Here is a 24,321-nt window from a genome sequence, read left to right as displayed (position 1 = left end):
AAATAAATCAAAAGGCATTGTGTTTATTGTTGCCAATAAGACACCTCAGCAATATATCGAGAATGACTGGGGAAAAAAAAATACGGACTTGCCAAAAACAACATACGTTTGAAATGTTCTTGCCTTTCTTACTCTCATAAATGAAAAAATTATCAAAACATTAAGAAAGAAATGTCAGTATATTTCAATTAAACTGACAATCCACGGTCATTTGTCTGTTTTGTTTTTGTTTTTCAGAAAAGCGTAAATTGTGTTCTGATCTTGAGAATGGATAGGGTTTTTCAGCCCTACTCATGTTAATTTTTGCTCGTTTTGAGTTTGACTCGACTATTTATTGTAATTAAATGAAAAAACAAGTTTTTTGGAACTGAAAGTAAGGAGCGACATTAAAACTTAAAAGGAAGAGAAATTATTCCGTATATGAAAGGGGCTGTCCCCTCCTCAGCGCCTCGATCTTTACGCTAAAGTTAGACTCTTTCTCACAACTATTTTTTAAAACAATAAAAAATTTTAGCGTAAAGAGCGAGGCGTTGAGGAGGGGACAGCCCCTTTCATATACGGAATAATTTCTGTTCTTTTTAAGTTTTAATGTCGCTCCTTACTTTCAGTTAAAAAAAAACTTGTTTTTTATATAATTTCTGAACGTTTTTGAATTAATGTAGCTTTGATTTTGGCTCACCGTACATGAATAATTAGAATGCAATTTGCATATTAATTTTATGGCTTTCTCGAAATTTTGTTCTGACGTAACTTACGAATTAGTTTTCGTAACAAACTTCTATATTTGTATGTTTTTATTACGTATATTAGGGAGTTTACTCCTAGTTAATACCTCACTCTCCACGCTGAAGTTCGAATTTTGTTTGAATCACAAACCCCTGAATCACAAAGGATAGAATAGTTCGCTCTTTTGAAAGTACTAAAAAAAACTTTAGCGTAAAGGGTGAGGTATTGACTAGGGTTCGAGCCCCCTCATATACATAATAATTTCTGTTTGTTTTAAGTTTTAATGTTGCTCCTTACTTTCAGTTGAAAACACAAGTTTTTTTATTTAATTTCTGATCGTTTTTTAAATAATGCTGGGAAATCCGGTGCCCCCTTCATAGAAATGCCCCTTCCCCCAAGGGAACACCCTCCTTGGAAAGATCCTCCCCCGGTAATGCCCTCCTCGGCCCCGCCCCCAACCAGAAAAAATCCCTCCAGAAACGTTTGTATACTTCCCATTAACCAATACCATATGTAAACAGTAGGCAAAGTTCATAACTTGCAGCCCTTCCTCCGGGAAGTTAAGTCATCCTGAAAGACATATTTATTAGATTTTCGACTATGCTGAACAAAATGGCTATCTCAAAATTTTGATTGGGTGACTTTAGGAAAAAATGAGCGTGGGAGGGGGCCAAGTTGCCCTCCAATTTTTTTGGTCAATTAAAAAGGGCACTAAAACTTTTAATTCCCGTTCAGATGAGCCCTCTAATGATATTCTAGGACTACTGGATCGATACGATTACCCGCATGTGTGATCTTTCTTCTGGCAAAACAAATACAAAATTCCACATTTTTGCAGATAGGAGCTTGAAACTTGTATTATAGGGTTATCTGATACACTGAATCTGATGGTGTGATTTTCATTTAAGTTCTATGACTTTTAGGGGTTGTTTCCCCCTTTTTTCGAAAATAAGGCAAATTTCTCAGGCACGTTACTTTTGATGGGTAAGACTAAACTTAATGAAACTTATTTATTTGAAGTCAGCATAAAAGTCTGATTCTATTGATGCATCTATTAGTATAAAAATTTTGGCTTTTAGAGTTTTGGTTACTATTGATCCAGGTCGCTCCTTACTTACAGTTCGTTACCACAAATTGTTCGATTTCTGTTCGTTTTCAGTTTCATTTCTTTATTGATAGTGATTTGTGGTAGTTTTACGCTTGGAAGATTATTTGACTTTATTTTTGCTCATTCATGGAGCTCTTTACTTTCCATTGAAAAACTTGTCTTGTAGATAAAGTTTTTTAAATTAATTAGATTAGAGACACTGGTCATCACATTTAAATAGGACAATTCCCTATCCTCCTCCTTTCAACATACCCTCTTGCCTTTCTAACACCACATTGTTGTTCTCTTAGTGTTTTACCTGCAGCATCTCTTAGTCTAACAAGTATCCTCATTGTAAGCATTGAACTTCCTACAGAAACCTACCTAATACCTCTGCAATTACTAAACTCACTTTTTATCACCTTTCATGTTAATGGGTTAAATAAAGTTTTCCTGAAATCACTAAGTACTAACCATTTTTCAAAAATTATATTCGAAGAATTCATTATCTTATCCCTAACTTCGCCTCCACCATATTTCAAAAACTCATGTACCACTCTATCAGCACCAGAGGCCTTATTATTTTTATTCTTTTAGCACTGTCTCTAACTTTTCTTTGCAAAATAAATATTCGTTCACTTCCAAAGAATTGAAATATTTTGTTTCTTTCTACATCATTTCCTAAAGCTTAAGTGTCGTTTGATATATTCTCAAGATATCCTGCCTGGCTCTCCTTGGCACTTTTCCTATCACTGATTAAGGCCCTGTCCTTACCTTTAAGTAGGACAATTCTAGACTGACTATTTCTTCTCAGTTTCTTAATACGCCTACATTACATCTTATGGTGCAGTCTGGCTTCTATATCGTCTTTTATTCCGTCTCGCTGCTATGGCGTCTATTATTCCGTCTGGCTGCATCTTCCAGATCCTTGCAATCTTATCAATGAGCCCCCTTTCAAAACTCCTTGGTCTGCACTTTAATTCCTTCGCAGCTTCCCTTATTTTCCCCTTTTTCTAGTAAGATGTGCCAAACAGAGACTTCTTGAACAAACTACTCTTTTCTTCTACATAACTTAAAGTGTTATCGCTAATTTCCTACATACTCACCTAATTTTCTTCCGTAGGATATACCGTCTGCGTTAAATCAAAAGGCGTCAGGTGAAGTATTCTATAAAAATGGTATTTATAAAGCCACTCTGTTAAAAAAAAATTCAATTGATTGTGTAATTTAAATGTCTGCATCTTGTTTGGTTCTCACAATGCTTAGAAGTTTCTGGTTTTCTAAAATCACCGCATCGTCTTTTCTAAGACGTGAATTAGTTAGAGCTTGGAACTTTTCTTATCAAGTTGTTTGTCTCTTCTCCTGGATGACAAGCAAAAGTCTTCCTTTTACAAATCACTGTACGTTAGTTATAATAAAAAGATGTGAAATATAATTTTTTTTTCTTGTTAAACTTAGATTGTGTAATATGCCGACTTTGGATTACCTCAGCAAGAAAATTAATTTTCTTTTGATACAAGAAAATAAAGAACACTAGGAACAATGCTGGGACAATCAGGAGGATTAATTAAAATGGTGAATTTGTCGAAGCAGCATTTCATCTTCAAAGGTTTAACTACCACAAGGATTATAACAGGATGCAAAACTTGACAGTATTCACCCAAAATCCTTGCCTAATTGTTAGTTCTTTAGTAACCGCTCATTCTGTATGGACCTCATACATGTTTACGATTGAATATTCCACCATTTCCAAGGTGTCTTCTTTCTTCTCTACTTTTTCCGATATTTTTTTTTCTTGCCACGAAAAGACCAGATATAAATGTAATTGGCCAAGATACTTGGATGAAATATGCAATATTAGAATAAAAATTAAAGATTAGGTTCTTACTCTCTGGAAAAATCAAGTTCGAATACAAATTAAAAAGAAAAAAAAGATAAAGCTAGTACTATCTATCCACAAATGATCATGACCGCAACATTATGCAATAATGATTTTATTTGCTTTCTATATATTTATGGATCATTCTCGATAAGTAAAACTTTTCCAATTTGCAGATATTTTTGTCGAATCAACTAATCTAATTGACATTTACTAAATTTAGAACTTTCTGTTATCATGTAAAAAATTCTTCTAGTATGAAGGAAAAAGAGTCGACACTCGAAAAATTGAAGTTTTGATGAATTGGGTGGATTAGCAGCAAATACGTTATCTCGATAAATATAAAATATGTTGTAAGATACTATTTAAATCAGTTAAAAACATGCACGCGAATATAGAAACTGCAGTGATAGTGTTTTTGAGTTTTATTGCTGCATCATTTGTTGGTAAGTTTAGGATGGGTTCAATTTCCACAGAGCAAATTGGTTAGCTTCGTTTGACTCGTTTTTCCCGTTTCTACGACACTATAAATGTAGCTTTTTATTAACTTCATGCTTATTCGCAGTGGAAAGGGAAATATAACGTTTATTTTACCAAAGTGCATGAGTAAGAGCAGGAAACAACTGGAATAGACATCAAATCCAAGTAAGGAAGTAGTTATGCCTTTGGATTTTAATCTTGTTTTCTTATTTCTGGATATTTTTTGATCTGAATAGGTCGCAGAATATTCACCTTCAAATTAAGGTATTTGACTACAAAAGTGAAATTGAAATAGAAATGCAAAACTTGGTTTCTTTGAGAACTAAGCTTTGTCATTGAGGTTACAAATAGTTGAGATTATCGGGGGGAAGGAGGAGGGAAACTCGAAAATGTTACTAAATCCAAATATGAATTCTCCAACTGAAAGGGAAATTGGATCAACCTCAGAGATGAATTACCTGCCTTCTATATGTGCACATACCCAATCCCATTAATACCCTACTACTTTGAAACAGTGCTACGTAATAACACATATATTCCAGTCCTATGAGCCAAACCTTGTTAGAAACCAACGAATAATCCTCGCAGGATGTCGCCTCGTTTTATCCTATTCATAAAAATAAGCCAATCCAAATTGTAAGATTTATATAACGGGATGAAAGTGTCAAGAAAATCGGTACTCTGAACTGTTTCTGTTTTTCCTTCACTTAATTGTAAAGAACTTATTACTTCTCGAATTAATACTGTTTATTAGTATTTTCTTTTATTGCAGTTAGAGTATGTGGAAGTTGTTGAATTTTTTGAAGTTGTTGTATATGATATTTTGTATTTAACATATTTTATGTGACAACAAATCAAATAAAAAGGGTGGTACATGTATGCTTTAAAATGTAACATTATGGATGTCTGTTATGATTAATAAAATAGTAATTGAAAACCTGATAGAAGACACCATCATATCGTCGTCGTTTTAAATTTGAATTTTTTTTCGTTTTAACTTTCTTCTCTTTATTTCGGTGTAATTCTGACTTTTATTTGTTATAATTCCTGCTTACGGCCTGATACGGCCTTGCACACACATATATATATATATATATATATATATATATATATATATATATATATATATATATATATATATATATCAAATTAAATAATATCGTATTAAATATCATATTAGATATAATATTAAATAATATATACTGATATTTACATATGCTAATATTTATTCCTTAAAGTTTTGATAATTTTTATTTATGAAACTAAGAGAAGTGAAGACATTTTAAACGTATTTGTTTTCAGTAAAGCGCAAATTATGCTATGGTCTTGAGAAGGCATGGGGGTTATCAGCCCTACTCATGTTAATTTTTGCTCGTTTTGAGTTGACTCGGCAATAGTTGTGGGTTATCAGGTGTTTGGAATGAAGGGAAGGGGAGAGGGCTGGAAGTAGGAAATGTAGCAAAACCAGTAAAGGGAGTGCTTGAAGATCAGGAGATTCAGAAATGGCAGTGTGAAGTCAAAGGATGACAAAGTGTAACTTAAAACAGTGGAAAAATATTAACTAATAGAAGTTGTTGGAAAAAGACAGCCCAAAACGGGGGGGGGGAGGAGGAAAGAAATTTTAGATCTGCCTTTACCCCTGCTAACATGAACGAAAAGAATATGAAAATGAGAAAGGTGAGCTAGTTAATTTAAACATAAAAAAACGAGTTAAAAAAAAAATTACATTACTAAAACTCATCAACCAGGTGAACTCATATTTACTTATTAATTACTTAATCATCATACCGGGATGGCGTTGAGAGCGTCATCAACTTTCTTCACATGATTTACTGAAATAAATGCCCAAACTGCGTTGAATTTTATTTATCTGACGTGAAATGTATAAATAATAACAACAATAATGAAATTCACGCTTGTCAATAAGAAGAAAATTACACAGTTAACTCTGGATGATAAATATTATGAAGAAACTTGTGCCGATACTTATTATATGACTCGGTTGCTTAACTGCAGCCCTAGCATTGCTGCCTTGTGTTTTTACGAGACTGTAGATGACAATATAATTTTTTTATAATGGAATTCTTTCATATTCTATTTAAAATGTGCTTTTGCGCTGTTTTCACAAATTTTGTTGAAGATTGTGATGGATTTTGAATCAGGTCAATTAATTACTGCTCATCACTTACCTCCAATTCTACATTTTTGAGAATATACAGAAAAAAACGAAGGATCAGACATACTGGAGCCGATTTCGTCCACAAAAGTTCTTGTGTACCCAATATCTGATTTAGTAAATAGCGATTAAAAATTCAAAAGAGTTTCCAAAGCTGCAGTGTCTCATCATGCTAGAAAATATGTTGAATGAACACACTTGTATAATAGTCGCATCGTTCTTTTTTTGGGGCAAATTAAAGACATCTCACGTACGCAGCATTTGTATCGGATGTATTTTAAAATTCATCTTTTGAAAACTGAACATGTTACTACTAATGCAATATTTCTGATATAATCCATAGTCTGCTATATTAACACGTAATCTACACCTACACAAATAACCTCTTATTCCCCCTTTATCTGTAATAGTCTCAAATTTAAATTGTGGCCTGTTAATGGACGAGTGTTCGTCTAGTTGGGTCTTTACTAATGGCAGCATCATGAATCTACCGGAGCGTTTCCACCAGCGAATTGAATCAATTATGATTAACTGGTATTTGCGCGATTCTCTGGTTGAATCAAGTAATTTCCTTTATTCTTTCTGTGCACAATAACTATCCATTTAGAAGAACAATAGAGTCCAGTTCAACTCTGTCTTATAAGCACAGTAGAGTTCATAAGGCCTTATGAGGCCCTATGAGCCTCATAAGGCTATTAATCAAAATAAAAAAAACAATCAATTCAATCAAAAAGAAAATAATTTTCTGTTTTTAAGTTTCTTTGATTGTATTCTTCAACACCTAATATGAAAATTAATTTTCATGGACCCCCCCCCCCCCTAAAAAAAGTAAAAAAATCTCCAACTTCATATGCTAAAAGATATTTCACAAGTAGCTATAGAAGTCCTCCATGACTCTAGAACAAAAGTTAACAGTATGGTTTTCTGAAATAATTTATTGTCAGATACACCAGTACTATTTTATTTGAGAGGAGTAACTTAGACTTTCTATGATATGCAATGATGAAATTATTATTCCTATACCATTTAGGTGTAGACTTGCCGGTTGAAGGAAAAAACCTGTTCAGCTTAGCAGAAACGTGCAGATAATAAAAGGAAATGAACGGAATCGTGCATAAAAATAGCCTTTAATAATATAGTATTTTTAATACACATTTTTTTTTGCAGCTTTGAAGGTAACAAGGCATTAAAATTTTCTCGGAAGCCTAACTGGTGACTGGTATTACGTACCTGTGGCTAATCGGATCTTGGCAATAAACTTGATTAGGATAACCAATGGTTGGTGAAAACCAAAGATAGTTTCGCCTTGTATTAAATGAAATGATACAAAAAAATGTACTTAATACTTTTAATATTCAAAAAATAATTATATTTAACAGATAAAATATTTAATATTTTTTTATATTTAGAATTATAATTTAATGTGCCATAAAAACGATGTACAAAAATACTTTTGGTGAGTGCAATTCACCAAAGGTACAATTAATTTATTTCACATACTAAGCCAATTTAACTGAAGCATTGTAATACCTAACAGGTTAGGTATTACAAATAGGTGTTTATTTATCCTAGAAAAGTGATTTACAAACCATGACTTACGTAATTTTTGCAAACGAGTAGAAACCTATGAGAAAACATTCAGACATCTACTAAATCAGTGTGGTATATTTAGCACATCAGGAAACTAGGGTACAATTTTATAAGTATATCAAATTTCTTCGCCTCTCTTCTAATCTACTAATCTTTTTTTGTCCCTAGATACGACGATCTTACCGGACCGTTTGGCAAGAAGAGTATGCTACTTTTCAAATTGGGCGGTATACAGGCCAGATTTAGGAAGCTATGACATAGAAGATATCCCTGGAGATTTATGTACACACATAATATATTCATTTGTTGGCTGCAATAATCAAACATGGGAAATCCTAATTCTCGATCCAGAAGTAATTTATAGCATTTCTTAATTTATTTTATCCATGTAATGATTGCCATAAGCAACACATACATACCTGTGCGCAGAAGAGATCGATATAATGTCTACTTTCATTAAAAAAAAGTTTATGGGCAGCTCCGATGACTTTTTTATCTAAAAAACGCTCTCAAATTCGTTTTAACCCTCCCTCCCTAGTAAAATAGCTCTGCTTCCTAAGGTTGTGGTTTTCACCATTTTGAATTTACATAGTCTACTAGAAAAATATAGGATAACTATATAGGAAAAATAAAAAACTAGAAAAGAAAATAACAAAAAAATTAAAAAAACTTAAAAACCCAAGTTAAAACAATACTTTGCATCTAATTCTACTGCACAGGAATAGTTTGCATGCACTGGATGAACCATTTCAATACTTATGTTAAAAAAATATGGTGAAAAACATTAAATGTTGAATTTCTAAACGTATCAGAAAAACTGGTATACACCAAGTTCAAAAGCAGCACATAGTTGGCATACACAGAAACAGTAGTAACTGCACTTCTGTTTTGGTATGTGATTATAGTACAAAATCAATGAAATGCATGTTTTGGATGAATCATTTTAATTCTTATGTTTAAAAAATATAGTAAAGCATTAAACGTTTAATTTTTAAATTTATTAGTAAAAATGGCATACACTAAGTTCAAAAGTAGAACACAATGGAAGAAGTTAGGGATCTTATGTCTGAAACCCCATTAAATGTGATCCAAACAGCTAAACTATCCTGCGAATTAGAAAAGCCGCATTCTAATCAGCATTCAATTCTTCATAAAACATATACAAAGAATATTCCAAAGAAGAAGAAAACAAACTTTTTATGAATGTCACCTGACTCAAAAGTTTTTACCCCCCCCCCTCAAGTTACAGAAATAATATTACTGGATTGAATCAACGTTTTTGAGAAGTCAAACATTGCGAAACATGATTAAAATATACTTCTTAATTAAAACAACAGTTAAAAAATTAATAAAAAGTTACAAGATTTACTAAAATGAATTAGTGAATTTAAGCTCTGATTAATGGACCAATAAATTATTAACAAATAAATGTGTTTTATCAGTGTATCTATATTCAAAAGTTTCTACCCCACTCTTAAGAATGTATCGAACGATATAACTGGATTGAAAGGCTATTTATGTTTTTAGAACTCTTTGCCTTTTTGGACACACCCAGGATTTAACATTCCCCCCTTTTCCAACGGTAAGTCCTGCATGTAAACAAAGGGGTAAACTGAATAACTCACAATTCTTGCCCTAGAGGCTGTAGGGGAAATAGCATCCCTAGAGCCAGAGTTATTTGACCTTTTGACTATTTTGAACAAAATGGCTTTTTTAAGTTATTAATCGGTGTTGGGGGAGGGGGGAATGTAAAAAGGCCAGGGGGCTAGGTGCCATCTGATCAATCTTCAAAAGAGGGATTTAACATTCCCCCCTTTCCTAATAGTAAGTCCTGCATGTAAACAATGGGTAAACTCAATATCTCACAATTCTTGCCCTAGGGGCTGTAGGGGAAATAGCACCCCTAGAGGCAGAGTTAATTGACCTTTTGACTATTTTGAACAAAATGGTTTTTTCAAGTTATTAGTCGCTATGTGGGGGGGGATCTAAAAAGGCCAGGGGGCTAGGTGCCGTCTGATCAATCTTCAAGAGGGGGATTTAACATTTCCCCCTTTCCCAACGCTACGTCCTGCATGTAAACAATGGGTAAACTCAATATCTCACAATTCTTGCCCTAGAGGCCATAGGGGAAATAGCATCTTTAGAGGCAGAGTTATTTGATCTTTTGACTATTTTGAACAAAATAGCTTTTTCAAATTTTTAATCGGTGTAGGGGGCGGGGGGAATTTAAAAAGGTCAGGGGGCTAGGTGCCGTCTGATCAATCTTCAAAATCCCTCTCAATATACCCTGAAAGTATCAACTTAATACCCTCAAACACCCCCTTAGATATTATTGATGCACCCTTTTGGCAACCAGCATTTACATAGTGTGTTTTGGTTTATTCGACAATCCCTCCAGCGTTTCCTGAAAGTCTCAAATTAATGCCTTAAGCATTTTCTCAATGTAATAACAAGCTTTATATAAAAAATGAGCAACCTCCGTAACCTACACCCTCGCTACAGGGGCTGGGGGGGGGGGGTATGTCATTCCCGAAAGCATGGTTATTTGACCATTAGATAATTTTGACCAAAATGGCTAATTCAAAATATCCATCTATTATTTATTGGAGAGGCAGGGGATTGGGCTAGCTGCCCTCCAATCACTTTCTTCGCGTAAAAAGGCTACTTAAACTTTCATTTTCCAATTGATTGAGTCCCTTCAGAAGTTTCTGCGATCACCCCTTCCATATGAAGTAGCTAAAAAAAAAAAAAAATAATAATAATACACCAAAGCCTTATGGCTTATCACTATAGTAACGGTGGAGCCTTATCTACGATTTTTTCTTTCTTTCCTCAGCGTGACGAATTTATAGCTTCATTTTCTTTTTATCACATTTTTTAGGCGAGGGTCAAAACTGTCAGAACTAGCACTTTTTACGTTTCCTGCTGCTTTATCAAACCTGTTATATCAGGTTTTAGCCTTATAGGGGATGAAAATTTATCTACTTCATTTTCTAATATTTTGTGAAATAAAGTAAATAGTGAAAAATAAATTATACAACTAACCCCATAGAATATTTTATACAAGTACTTTTAGAATTGTTTCTTAATATAAGGATTAATGTAAAACGAAGCATATCTCAAAGGTTTAATACAAGTCTCTTATTTTTAGAGAGATATTGATGACAAAGGCTTTGAACGATTCGTTGGATTGAAAGAACGTTGGCCTCATCTAAAAGCATTAGTTGCCGTAGGAGGCTGGGATGAAGGTGGTGAAAATTACTCAAACATGGTGGCTCAACAGTCAAGGAGAGATTCCTTCACTGCCAGCGTTTTAAGTGAGATTTAGATTTTACTCCTCATTTAGAAAGAACGCAACTTTTACACATATATATTTTATATAGATTAATGGCCTCTGATCTCGAAGTAAGCACCGACACAGCGAGTAAAGGCGTGATGGGCCCGTAAAAACTGTGCTAACATTTTTTTTTTAAGATGCAAAACACACAGATGTTGACGAGCAAAAATTTGTTTTCAAAAATTCAAAAAGATAAATATTTTAGTCTAAAATCAAAATAAACAAAATTTGAGCAGCATTAAGAAATTCCGCAGAAATCACACAGCAGTTGAAAATTACGAGCATTAAATGAGGAAGTGTGCACGTTTTACTTTCATATTCACCATTTTAAAATCTTACTCTAATTCACCCACATATTCAACGATATTTTTGCTTGTTGACAATAATTTTGTATGTTTACAAAGATGTGTTTATACGAAAATTGTTACCAGGAATTTCTCTAAGCACGGCAAAAGCACACCCCAAAGTTCTGGTAAAATTATCGGAGGGTTTTTAAGGCACTATTCCACCTATTTGAAATAACACAACTTATACCACGCACAGTAAAATTCATCCAGGCGTGGCATAATTGCACCACACATGGCATACTTCTGCCACGCTTAGCAATCTCTGCCTGGCAACCTATTTATGGATTTATTACCTAATAATCTTGGAAATTTGTGAAAAAAGGGGCCAACCTCAAACAAATTGCTATAAAAAAGATTCTTTCACTACCCGGCCCAAAAATATGTGCTGATTCCGAATCCGACAAATTTTGCCACTCTAGCTCTTTCACAAATTTGAGTTATTTTAGGTTGACTTTGAGGTTGACGTAAAAACTGTTGATTGACTAAATACCAGCAAATGTGATTAGATATGTAGACACCAGGCAATATAGAAAAAGCACTGCAACACGCGAACAGGTAGCAGGTTTGGTAGTAACAATAGTATTGAATCAATAGCAAGATCCAAAAAAGAATGGGAAACGGATAAGAGTGGAAACTTGTGACAGTGCTACAAAGGAACATCACTAACGCTATCTAACGTGCAGTGGTTTTCTTCCTTTTTCTTTTAAGCCTGCCCTGAACTACTGCTCACCTGTCCTTCCAGGTACCTTAAAATGTAAGGGGGCAATGGATTTAAATTTACAGAGTATAGGAGGGGGGGGGGACTGTGTTTTTTAAAATCTGGGGGGACGGGGTGGGGGAGCAAGTTTGTTTCTGTCTATATTTACAATATAACACCAAAAAGTTTTTTTTTCACTAAAAAAAAATATATTCCAAGTTTGAGGGGGCATTTTTCACCTCCTACCTCAATTTATGTACCCGAAGGGAAGATAAATTGAATAAAATTTTGACACTAGTAGGCTTACAACCCGAAGTCAACTTGTCTATTTATGCGGCCTACATTTTCCCAAACTGGTGCCAGCTAGACCTGCCGTTGAAACTAGATCTACTTTTTTCAGATCAGACTTTGATTTAAAATAATTCTTAGACAAAAATCTAATTAATTTTCAGTTTCAGAGAAATTCTTATATTAACTACTAAATTTCTTTAAGGTTTTCCACTTTTTGAACGAAGTTGGCGAACGCTAAACTGTCATTGGCCACTTAGATACTGTCACGTTCATTCGCCGACGACCCAACTCCCATACATTCCCAATCTCTTTAACCAGATCTAAACAACACAGTGCTTGCCTACTACTTCGAACGCCAGAACAGGCTCCTTTTTAAAGAGATTAATTTTAGAAAAATTTCCACAAAACAAGTTTTTCAAAGAAAAGTAAGGAGCTACATTAAACCAAAGATAAGCAGAAATAAAGTAAAATAATCTTTCAAGCGTAAAAGTACCATAAACCACCATGAATAAATAAATGAAAGTCAAAACGAACAGAAATTACAATAAATAAAAGATTGAAACTCAAAACGAGCAAAAATTAACATGAGTAGGGCTGACAAACCCCATGCCTTCTCAAGACCAGAACATAATTAACACTTTACTGAAAAAAACAAATGACCGTGTTTTAATATACAGTTTAATATACATATACAGACATTTATGTTTAAAAAAAAAGTTTTAATCATTTTTTTAAGTAAAAACAGTGAAAACATTTTAAATGTATTCTGTTTCAGTAAAGTACCAATTATTTTTTGGTCTTGAGAAGGCATGATGACAAACAATATTGTTTAGTTTAATTTAATACTTCATCAGGTTGACCTAAAAAATAATACTTATTTAAATTATTTTAAAATTCTATCTATGCATCGAAGTCTATATAACCACCCTTTCCAGAAAAAACTTCAAATGTTAACAATGGTCAACTAGTATAGCTTATAGCCCTTGCCTTGAGGGGTTTGGGGGATGTCATCCCTAAAGTCATAATTACTAGACCCTTTGATTGGATGTGTTTGGGAAATTATGAACGTGGAGGGGGGGGGATTGGTTTCCCTCCAAATATTTTCGACAATTAAAAATGGCACCAGAACTTCTGGTTTTCAATCCAATGAGCCCTCTCCGAAATTTATACCACCACCCTTTCCATAAAAACCTTATATGCTTCTGGGCATAACTTACAACCATTCCCCTAAGAGCCGCGGGAGATGAGGGTCTTAATCTTCAAAGACATAATTACTGGACTTTTCAACTACGTTAAACAAACGGCTATCACAAATTTTGATTGGATGTCTTAGGCAAATGATGGGTGTGGGGGGGGGCTGGTTGCCCTCTCATCACTTTCGACTATTAAAAACGCACTAGAACTTCTGACTACCAATCCAACGACCCCCCTTCGAAGTTTATACGACGACGCTTTCTATAAACAAGACGTATATACCCCCAGGACATAACTTAAAACCTTTGCCCTGAGGGCTCTGGGGGTTGTCATCCTTAAAGGCATAATTTCCAGACCTTTCAACCACGCTGAACAAACTGGCTATCTCAAAGTTTGGATTGAATGTGTTTGGGAAATGTTGGGCGTGGGGCTGGTTGCCCTCCAGTCACTTTCGGCTATTAAACAGAGCATTAGCCCTCTCAGTTTCAAATCGAATGAGCTCTTTCAAAGTTCCTGCGATAACTTCTTCAATACGAAGTGCCCTGGTCTAAAGAGAAAAAAATACATTGTGTCCACATCGCTCTTTACTTAGGCAGCACTATTGCGCTGCCTATGACGAAAGACATTTAAGGGCAACCAGCCGTGTCTCTTGCCCTTGGTTGCTAGCTGCCTCCAGCAGTACCCTCGAAGTACATCCAATCAAATTTTAAGATAGCCGTTTTGCTTAAAATTAATAAAAAAAAAATTCAGAAAAATGAGTTTTTCAAAGAAAAGTAAAGGCCGTTTTAAACGTTTTAAGCTCAGCAGATACAAATACCTGTTAAAATTCAAACTCAAAACGACCAGAAATTACTATTAACGAATAAATGAAACCCAGAACGAACAGAAATTAAATAAACAATCATAGCAGAAAACATACAACAAGTAATAACATAAATGAATAAATAGATCTTAAAGCGAGTAATGCTTAGATTGAATATGAAAACCAAGCTCGAAACGGAAAAAAAAATTGGCTATTGAAGTATCAATGAAACTCAAAACAAACAGAAATTAAATAAAAAATCAAAGTAAACAAACATACAATAGATATTAATGTAAATGAATAAATAAATCTTAAAACGATTGAAAACAAAAATTGAATATGCAAACCAAGCTTAAAACGAACAAAGATCACTACAAACAAGAGTTTGGGTATCACTCCCTTCTCTCACTGTAAAAGTCTAAAACCTATTGCGTCATTTGCGCTTTACTGAAAACATATTTTATGACAAATAATTTCTTTTGTACTTGATATGAAAATAAACATTAAAATTATTGTAACATTTTGAACTGATGAGCTTTCAGCAATTAATGTTACTATACATCAAATATTCAGTTTAATTTATAAGCTCTTTTTAAAGTTGTTCAAGACGAATATAGTATTACTAAAAACAAGAGTTGGGATACTGCCTCCTTTCTTATCTATAACCTAAAATCAAAAGCCTGTCGAGTCATTGCATTTAGCTCGAAAAAAAGAATTTTAAAAATATATTCTTTTCCATTTCTTATATAATTGAAAATAAAATCAAATTACAGTAAAATAAATTCTTGAACGGATGAATCTTTCAACAATTAATTTCATTATACATTTAATATTCAATTTGATGTTGTTTATACTTTCCAAGTACTGTTCAAGACGCATATAGTTTTCAGTAAAGCGCCAATAACGCAGTAAGTTCCAGAATTTTACAGTGAGAGAAGCAGGTGATACTCTTGTTTGTAGTGATTTTTGTTCGTTTCAAAGCTTGTTTTGTATATTCAATTTAAGTTTCACTCGTTTTAAGATTTATTTAATAATTTACATTAATATCTATTGTATGTTCGTTTGCATTAACTGTTTATTTAATGTCTGTTCGTTTTAAGTTTCATTTATACTTCAATAGGATTTTTTTTTTTAAGCTTGATTTTCATATTCAATCTAATCATTACTCGCTTTAAGATCTATTTAGTCATTTATATTATTACTTGTTGTATGTTATTTGCTATGATTGTTTATTTAATTTCTGTTCGTTTTAGGTTTTATTTATTCTTTAATAGTAATTTCTGGTCGTTTTGAGTTTGAATTTTAAAAGGTATTTGTATATGATGAGATTAAGTTTAAAATGGCCTTTACTTTTCTTTGAAAAACTTATTTTTTCGGATTTTTTTTTTTAAATTAATTTTTATTCGTTTTTGATTGCAAAAATTTTCAAGTTTTTAAAAATTCATTATTTCAACATCAAACTTTTTAAAAAAAAATCTAATGTTCATCAAAGTATCACAACTGGTAGCAAAGTAACAATATCCAAGTGAAAAAATGGGTTTGTTTCAACCTCGAGTTTTTATTATCTGATGTTTGAACTATTTTTAGCAAAATGGCTATCTAAAAAATTTTATCGGATGGGTTTGGAGAAAAAGGGCGTGGGGAGGGGGGTCTAATTAACCTTCGGTCTCTTTTGACTCTTTAAAAGTGAACTAAAACTTTCTATTTTCAATCAAATGAGCCCTATCGGAAGTTTATACGAGCATCCCTTCTATAAGAACCATATATATCCCCAGAGTATAACCTACAATGCCTGTCCCTGGGCCCTGGGGGGTTGTGTCGATCCCGGAGTTTTAATATCTGATGGTTGAACTTTTTTAACAAAATGGTCACCTGAAATTTTTATCGGATAGGTTTATCTATCCGATAAACCCAAAGGCGTGGAGGACGGGAGGGGCTAGTTGCCTTCCGGTCTTTTTCATTCTGAGAAAATGAACTACAACTTTTAGTTTACATCCAAATGAACCCTCTCTGAAGTTTATACGAGAATCCCTTTCATAAGAACCACATACGGCCCCAGGAAATAGCTTACAATGTCTGTCTCCCGGTCCCTGGAGGGGGGGGGGTTTGTCGACACCAGAGTTTTTGTTATCTGACCTTTGAACTATTTTGAAAAAATGGCTCTCTCAAAGTTCTTATCGTATGGGTTTGAGGAAAATAGGGCGTAGAGAGGGGGGGGGCTATTTGCCCTTTGATCTCTTTTGACTCTAAGAAATTGAACGAGAGCTTTCAAGTTCCAATCATATGAGCCCTCTACCTTCCATAAGAACCATATATGCTCCCAGAGGAATACTTACAACGCCTGCCCTGGGTCCTCGGGGGGGGGGGGGGGGTTGCGTCGATACAGGAGTTTTTCTTGTCTGACGTTTGAACTATTTTTTAACGAAATGGCCATACGTAAAGGAGTTTTTGTTATATGATCTTTGAACTATTTTAACAAAATGACTACTTCAAATTTTTATCAGATGTATTTGGGGAAAAAAGGCTTGGGGGGGGCTGGATGCCCTCCGATTGCTTTTGACTCTCTAAAAGGGCACTAGAACTCTTGATTTCCAATCTCGATTCAATTCATTTGATTTTTTTCAATAAAGTACAAATTATATTCTGGCTTTTAGAAAGCATAGGGATTTTGAACCCTACTCATATTAATTTCTGCTCGTTTTGAGTTTGACTCTGTTATTTATTTTAATTTCTGTTTGTTTTGGGTTTCATTTATTTATTTATACTGATTTGTGGTAGTCGCATGCTTGTTAGATTATTTGATTATATTTTTGTTCATTTATGGTTTAATGGAGTTCTTTACTTTTTTAAAAAAAACTCATTTTGTGGAAAAAGTTTTTAATTAATTAAAAGAAATCAGATAAATGTATTGTCGTTTAATGTACTCGGGTATACATTACGTTTAAAGAGCATACTCGTGTGAATCTTAATAATATAAATGAATAAATAGATCTTAAAGCTAGTAATGCTTAGATTGAATATGAAAACCAAGCTCGAAACGAAAAAAAAAAATTGACTATTGAAGTATCAATGAAACTCAAAACAAACAGAAATTAAATAAAAAATTAATGCAAACAAACATGCAATAGATGTTAATGTAAATGAATAAATAAATCTTAAAACGATTGAAACTTAAATTGAATATGCAAATCAAGCTTAAAACGAACAAAGATCACTACAAACAAGAGTTTGGGTATCACTCCCTTCTCTCACTGTAAAAGTCTAAAACCTATTGCGTCATTTGCGCTTTACTGAAAACCAATTTTATGACAAATAATTTCTTTTGTGCTTAATATGAAAATAAACTTTAAAATTATTGTAATATTTTGAACTGATGAGCTTTCAGCAATTAATGTTATTATACATAAAATATTCAGTTTAATTTGGGGCTAGTTGCCTTCCGATCTTTTTTCATTCTGAGAAAATGAACTACAACTTTTAATTTCCATCCAAATGAACCCTCTCTGAAGTTTATACGAGTATCCCTTTCATAAGAACCACATACGGCCCCAGGACATAGCTTACAATGCCTGTCTCCCGGGCCCTGGAGCGTTGTGTCGACACCAGAGTTTTTGTTATCTGACCTTTGAACTATGTTGAAAAAACTGGCTCTCTCAAAGTTCTTATCAGATGGGTTTGAGGAAAATAGGGCGTGGAGAGGGGGGGGGCTATTTGCCCTTGGAACTCTTTTGACTCTTAAAAAGTGAACTAGAACTTTCAATTTCCAATCATATGAGCCCTCTCCGAAGTTTACACCAGCATACCTTCCATGAAAACCATATATGCTCCCAGAGGAATACTTACAACACCTGTCCTGGGTCCTCGGGGGCGGGGGGAGGGGGGGGTCGCGTTGACACAGGAGTTTTTCTTGTCTGACGTTTGAACTATTCTTAACAAAATGACCATACGTAAAGGATTTTTTGTTATATGATCTTTGAACTATTTTAACAAAATGGCCACCTCAAACTTTTTATCAGATGTGTTTGGGGAAAAAAGGCTTGGGGGGGGGGGTGCTGGATGCCCTCCGATTGCTTTTGACTCTCAAAAAGGGCACTAGAACTCTCGATTTCCAATCGAATGAGCCCCCTTTGAAGTTTATACGACGACTCCTTCTATATGAAGTGCATCTGAGAAAAAAGTAAATGGAGTGTGGGGGAAGGCTAGCTGCCCTCAAATCACTTTTTAAAGTGAATTACAACTTTCAATTTCCAATCAAATGAGCCCTCTATGAAGTTTATACGAGTATCCCTTCCATAACAACAATATATGCCCCCAGGGCATAACTTACAATGCCTATCCCCGGACACTGGGGGGCTGTGTCCACACCGGAGTTTTTTGTTATCTGAATTTTGAACTATTTTTAACAAAATGTCTATCTCAAAATTTTTATCTAAAGCATTTAGGGCGTGGAGGGGGGAGGTGGTTACCCTCCGATGTCTTTTGACTCTTAAAAAGTGATCAAGAACTTTCAATTTCCAATCAAATGAGCGCTCTCCGAAGTTTATACGAGCATTCCTTCCGTAAGAACTACATATGCCCCAAGAGCATTACTCATAACGCCCTCCTCCGGGCGCTGGGGGGTTGCGTCGATACAGGAATTTTTCTTATCTGACCTTTGAACTATTTGTAATAAAATGACTGTTATAAACATATTATCGGATGGGCTTGGGGAAAAATGGGTGTGTGGGGGGGGGTCTAGTTGCCCTCGGATATCTTTTGACTCTTAAACATTAAACTAGAACTTTCAAATTCCAATCAAATGAGCCCTCTCTGAAGTTTAGATAAGCATTCCTTTGATAAGAACCATATACGCCCCCAGGACAACACTTACAACGCCTATCCCCCGGGCCCTGGGGGGAGTTTTCGTTATCTAATTTTTGAACAATTTCCAAAAACTGGCTGTCTCAAAATTGTAGCAGATGGGTTCGGGGAAAAAGGCCGTGGGGGGAGCTAGTTGTCCTTGACTCTCTTGACTCTAAAAAGTGAACTAGAACTTTCAATGTCCAATCAAATGAGCCCTCTATGATGTTTATATGAGCATTCCTTTCATAAGAACCTTACATGCTCTTAGGGCATAACTTAGAATGCCTTCCCCTGGGCCCTGGGGGGTTGTATTGACACCGAAGCTTTTCTTATCCGACCTTTGAACTTTTTTTAACAGAATGTCTATCTCAAAATTTAAGGTTTGGAGAAAGAAGGCGTGGGGGAGGGGCTAGCTGCACTAGGATCTCGTTTGACTCTTAAAAAGTGAGCTCGAACTTCCAATTTCCAACCAAATGAGCCCTCTCTGAAGTTTATAAGAGCATCCCTATCATAAGAGCCATATATGCCCCATGCCATAACTTACAGCGCCTGTCCCCCGGCCCTGGGGGTTTGTGACGACACCTGAGTTTTGTTATCTGACTTTTGAGCAATTTTTAACTTAATGGCTATCTCAATATTTTTATTGGATGTATTTGGGGAAAAAGTGGCGTGGGGGGGGGCTAGTTGCCCTCTAATCTCTTTTGAGTCTAAAAAACTGAACTAGAACTTTCAATTTCCAATCAAATGAGCCCTCTCTGACGCTTTTACGAGCATCCCTTCAATAATAACCATATATTCCCCAGGGCGTAACTTACAACACCTGCCCTCGAGCCCTGGGGGGCTGTGTCAACCCTGGAGTTTTCGTTATATGGTCTTTGAACTATTTTTTAAAAAAGTCTATCTCAAAATTCTTATCAAATGGGTTTGAGGAAAAAAGAGCGTTAAGGGGGGGGGGGGGGCTAGGTGCCCTCCGATTTCTTTTGACTCTTAAAAATGAACTAAAACTTTCAATTTCCAATCAAATGAGCCCTCTTTTAAATTAATACGAGCATCCCTTCCATAACACCCAAATATGCCCCAGGGTATAACTTACAACGCCAGCCCCCGAGCCCTGGGGAGTTGTGTCGGCACCGAAATTTTTGTTGTATGATCTTTGAACTATTTTGATCACACATAAAGTGTGATTTGGAGAAAATTCAAAAGAGTTGCACATACATGCTCCATTGACTACTTAGCTTAAAAACCAAAGTGAAAATCATGGGAAAAATCTGTTGATAATTAGAGTAGGTTGATAATTAGCTGGATCATTCCATGGTGCTTCTTTTTATAAAACAATTATTTAAGCTTGCTTGAGAGAACTGGGAAAAATCCCATTTTCAAAAGACCGATTTATCTGAAGCAATTTTCAATTACATTGATTTGAGCCAAGGTGATATTTGTAACATGATTGCGACGGCGAAGAGCTGACTGAAGAAGCAATAGTTTTTCCAGTATTGGCAAAATATGAAGTGAATGCTTCTTGAACAGACTACTCACCCTCAACAACCATGCCATTAACTGCATGACTTGGAGGGACAAAAGAAAGACGAGAAGAAGGCTTAAGGACAGAATGAATCACCTCCCTCTTTTCTGGATATCTTTCTCGCATTCCAAAAATTTCTTTGAATAATAAAGGAAAAAGTCTCCTGGGCTTAGATTATGCTGATGATTTAAGCATCCTAGATGAAAATGTGAGCAAAATGAATTAAGTTTTAGAGGTTTTGTGAGTTCAGGATGCTAGAACAGGTTTGAAAATTAATGCTAAGAAGACTAAGTCACTAAGGCTAGGAATAAGTGAAGATGAAAATGTGACGTTGATAATGAAAAGATCGATCAGGTGGGCAGCTTCACTTACCTTGGTAGTATTATTAGTAAAGATGGTGGGAGCAGTGAAAATGTAGTTGATAATAGGTAGATGGTTGAAAAGCTGGAAATAAACAGCTAGAATGACATAATAAAATCAAACAAAGAAGCGATTATCCATAATGTCTTGGAAAGATTTAGCTCCAATCCAAGAAAACTGATTAATGCTGAAGCTTGTTGATGATTTTTTGTAATTATTTATTAAAGAAGATTTCATAGATGTGATAGAACTTGCTGGCATTGTAAGGTTTTGTGAACTGCCAATATAACTTCAGCCCCTCACTCTTCATCACAGAATCGGCTGTCCCCCTCTCCAAGAGAAGAAGCTATGTACGCCCATGTCTCACACTCCGTTCTTACTGCGGTACCAAGGGTACTGTCATCATTAAAAGCGACGAGGGTATCCACATCCAGTGAAAACGATTGACTTTTTATAGCACTGAAAGATTCAGGGTAACATAGCCAACACCAAACAGTGGGTTTCTTTCTCTTAACCACCAATAAAAGTAATTTTTGGTCGTTTTAAGTTTAAATTATAATTATAGAACTTTTCTATATGCCCCTCTTAAGTTTTCATACGGCATATGAACTTTCCTTGAAAAACTTCTTTTGGAAAAATCTTTTTAATAAACTAGCACATTTAAAGTCAAACCTCTGCATTGCTATTTATGTATATTGATTGGTAATCCGTTTTGATTTCTATTTGCAAAAAATGTTTTATCAGAAGCACAAAACAAACATAGAATTGCGTAAGGAGGAGTTACAAAGGGTTTACAAGAAGAAAATGGAATTTACAAAAGTAAAAAGGGGCCTGTTATCTGATAGATAACTGAATGTCTTATAACACCCAACAATTCTGTTTCAGTAGTTGTTTTTAAGCTTGAAATGGATTTTTAGGTAATACTACGCGATCACAGGAAGTATGTCAAACATTATTTACCTACACACATCAAACTCTATTGACTGTGTTGCTTTTTTGCAAAAATCAGCTGTAAAGACTATACTCTGAAATATTACGTTTTGAAGATGTTTACCACATTTATGGGCTTTTAATTTAGTATATGTCAATCAATTCTAGTCACATTAAAACTAGAAAAACTTAAACATATTAATTTAAAAACAAACACAAAATCTTTTTCACTTATTTGAATTCTCTATCTTCATTGAATAGAAAGCAAAATCTATAGAAATAAATAAATGAAAAAGCTGCGTCAGCCTAAGAAATTATTTACATTCATTTAGTATGAAACAATGCAAAATAAATTCATAAACTTATGTTAGACATCATTAAATAAATGTGGTTCAAGGGGTAAAACTTTTGGATTTTTTTGGGAAGAACCATTTTAAAATCGTACGCTTTGAAGGATTTGCATCTTTAGTTTGGTCTTTCCAGGAATACGCGTAAAAGGAACCAATTCAGGTTAAATCAATTGCGTACATTGTGTTGAGTCCATTTAAAACTGTTGTTCCCACTTCTCTTAGCCGAGTGATTAGCATGCTAGGCTTCTAACTTCCTAGACTTGAAATCCTTTATCTGTGAGGACATGGGTTCGAGTCCTGGGGTCACTGGTAATAGTGCAGTAACTCTGTAACCTCAGCCAGAATCGAAACATCTCTACATGCCCATCGCACTTCCTGGCTGAACGGCTATGAAATGGAGATCAGCACCACAGGTAAGGGCTGTAAATTCCAATGTCGCATCCTTTACCTTTCTTACTTATCTTATTAATGTTAAAAGTAAAAATTTTACTCAACATTTCTATAGTCATAGTTTTACAGGCACTGTATATCGTTTTTAATGCTAGCATATCACATACACCACACTTTTAAACCATAATCAATTACAATCTATTATCTATTACAGGACTTCTAAATATGTACAACTTTGATGGTTTCGATCTAGACTGGGAATATCCCGGAGCAACAGACAGAGGTGGAACATTTGCAGACAAGGACAACTTTCTTTTGTGGGTGCAGGTAAGAAAGCCTTGTGTATGCTTTCTAGTTTGCTCTTTTCAAGAGAAAACAAAGAATAAAATGTATGCTTAAAAATAATATCGTACCAAAGGAAATACCTCTTTATATATGGCTCCTATTCAAGATAACTGGAAACAGCCTCCCTCCCTGAAACGAATCCTTGATAGTGTGAATGTCAAAACTGCATAAAATGACCGAATGATTTAGTTACTGCGTTCGTTTTCGCCGTTCACATCCAATCATTCATTTTACTAATAAGCGTTTCTTTTGTAAAACCTCGGTTTTACTTTTCGCTTATAAGCCGTTCTTTGAAATGCCATCCAACCATCTTTCGAAGTTGTTCTTAGAAAGACGAACTGAGTTCCATACGCCGTTTCATTAGTTGTTTTACTTTTGACCGCCAAGTTTTAAAATAACATAAATTGTAAAGTAAAACCATTCTTGCTGTGAGAAAGCCTTATCATAACCTGACTAAATTGTACAAATAGCAAAGCTTTATTATGACTTTTGTGTAATGGTAAAAATAACGAAGCCTTATTATGATCTTTGTGTAAAGAAAACAGACCTAAAATTGTGAAATCTGATTTGAACAATAGTACCCTTGATTCAACAAGGTCCATAAAATGCAAATAAACCAGCCGATTTCAAAATAAAAGTTCAACGACTAAATATTACGTGACAATATCACATGACAATATTAAATGATAAGAATCATAGGCAGCGCGCAAGCGCTGCCTAAGTAAAGGACGATGTGGTAACGATGTAACGATGAACGATGTAAGTAAAGAAACAATGTGTTGTTTTTTGGTTCTCCAAACCCGGGCAATTCGTATCGAAGGAGTTGTCGTAGAAAGTTCGAAAAGAGCTCATTCGATTGCAAATTGGAGTGGCTAGTGCCCTTTTTAATAGTCGAAAGTGATTGGAGGGCAACTAGCCCCCCCCCCACGCCCATCATTCCCCTAAACACATCCAATAAAAATTTTGAGATAGCAAG

General features: G+C 34.7%; 1 protein-coding gene across 1 annotated transcript; it reads left to right on the top strand.

Annotated features, from left to right (window-relative positions):
* The first annotated feature begins 4,011 nt into the window (after positions 1-4,011).
* LOC148951182 (endochitinase-like) lies at positions 4,012-23,709 on the top strand. The gene is made up of 5 exons (XM_089091017.1): positions 4,012-4,138; positions 8,107-8,291; positions 11,090-11,255; positions 23,215-23,327; positions 23,629-23,709. The coding sequence occupies exons 1-5, from the start codon at positions 4,075-4,077 to the stop codon at positions 23,707-23,709; spliced, it is 609 nt and encodes a 202-aa protein (XP_088947143.1). The 5' UTR covers positions 4,012-4,074.
* The last annotated feature ends 612 nt before the right edge of the window (positions 23,710-24,321 follow it).

Source organism: Artemia sp. Qi Xiang Cuo, chromosome 6 (genome assembly GCF_049724085.1).
Source record: "Artemia sp. Qi Xiang Cuo chromosome 6, ASM4972408v1, whole genome shotgun sequence".
Lineage (NCBI taxonomy): Eukaryota > Metazoa > Arthropoda > Branchiopoda > Anostraca > Artemiidae > Artemia > Artemia sp. Qi Xiang Cuo.
Note: the sequence above shows the minus strand (reverse complement) of the source record. Positions and strands in the feature narration are given on the sequence as shown.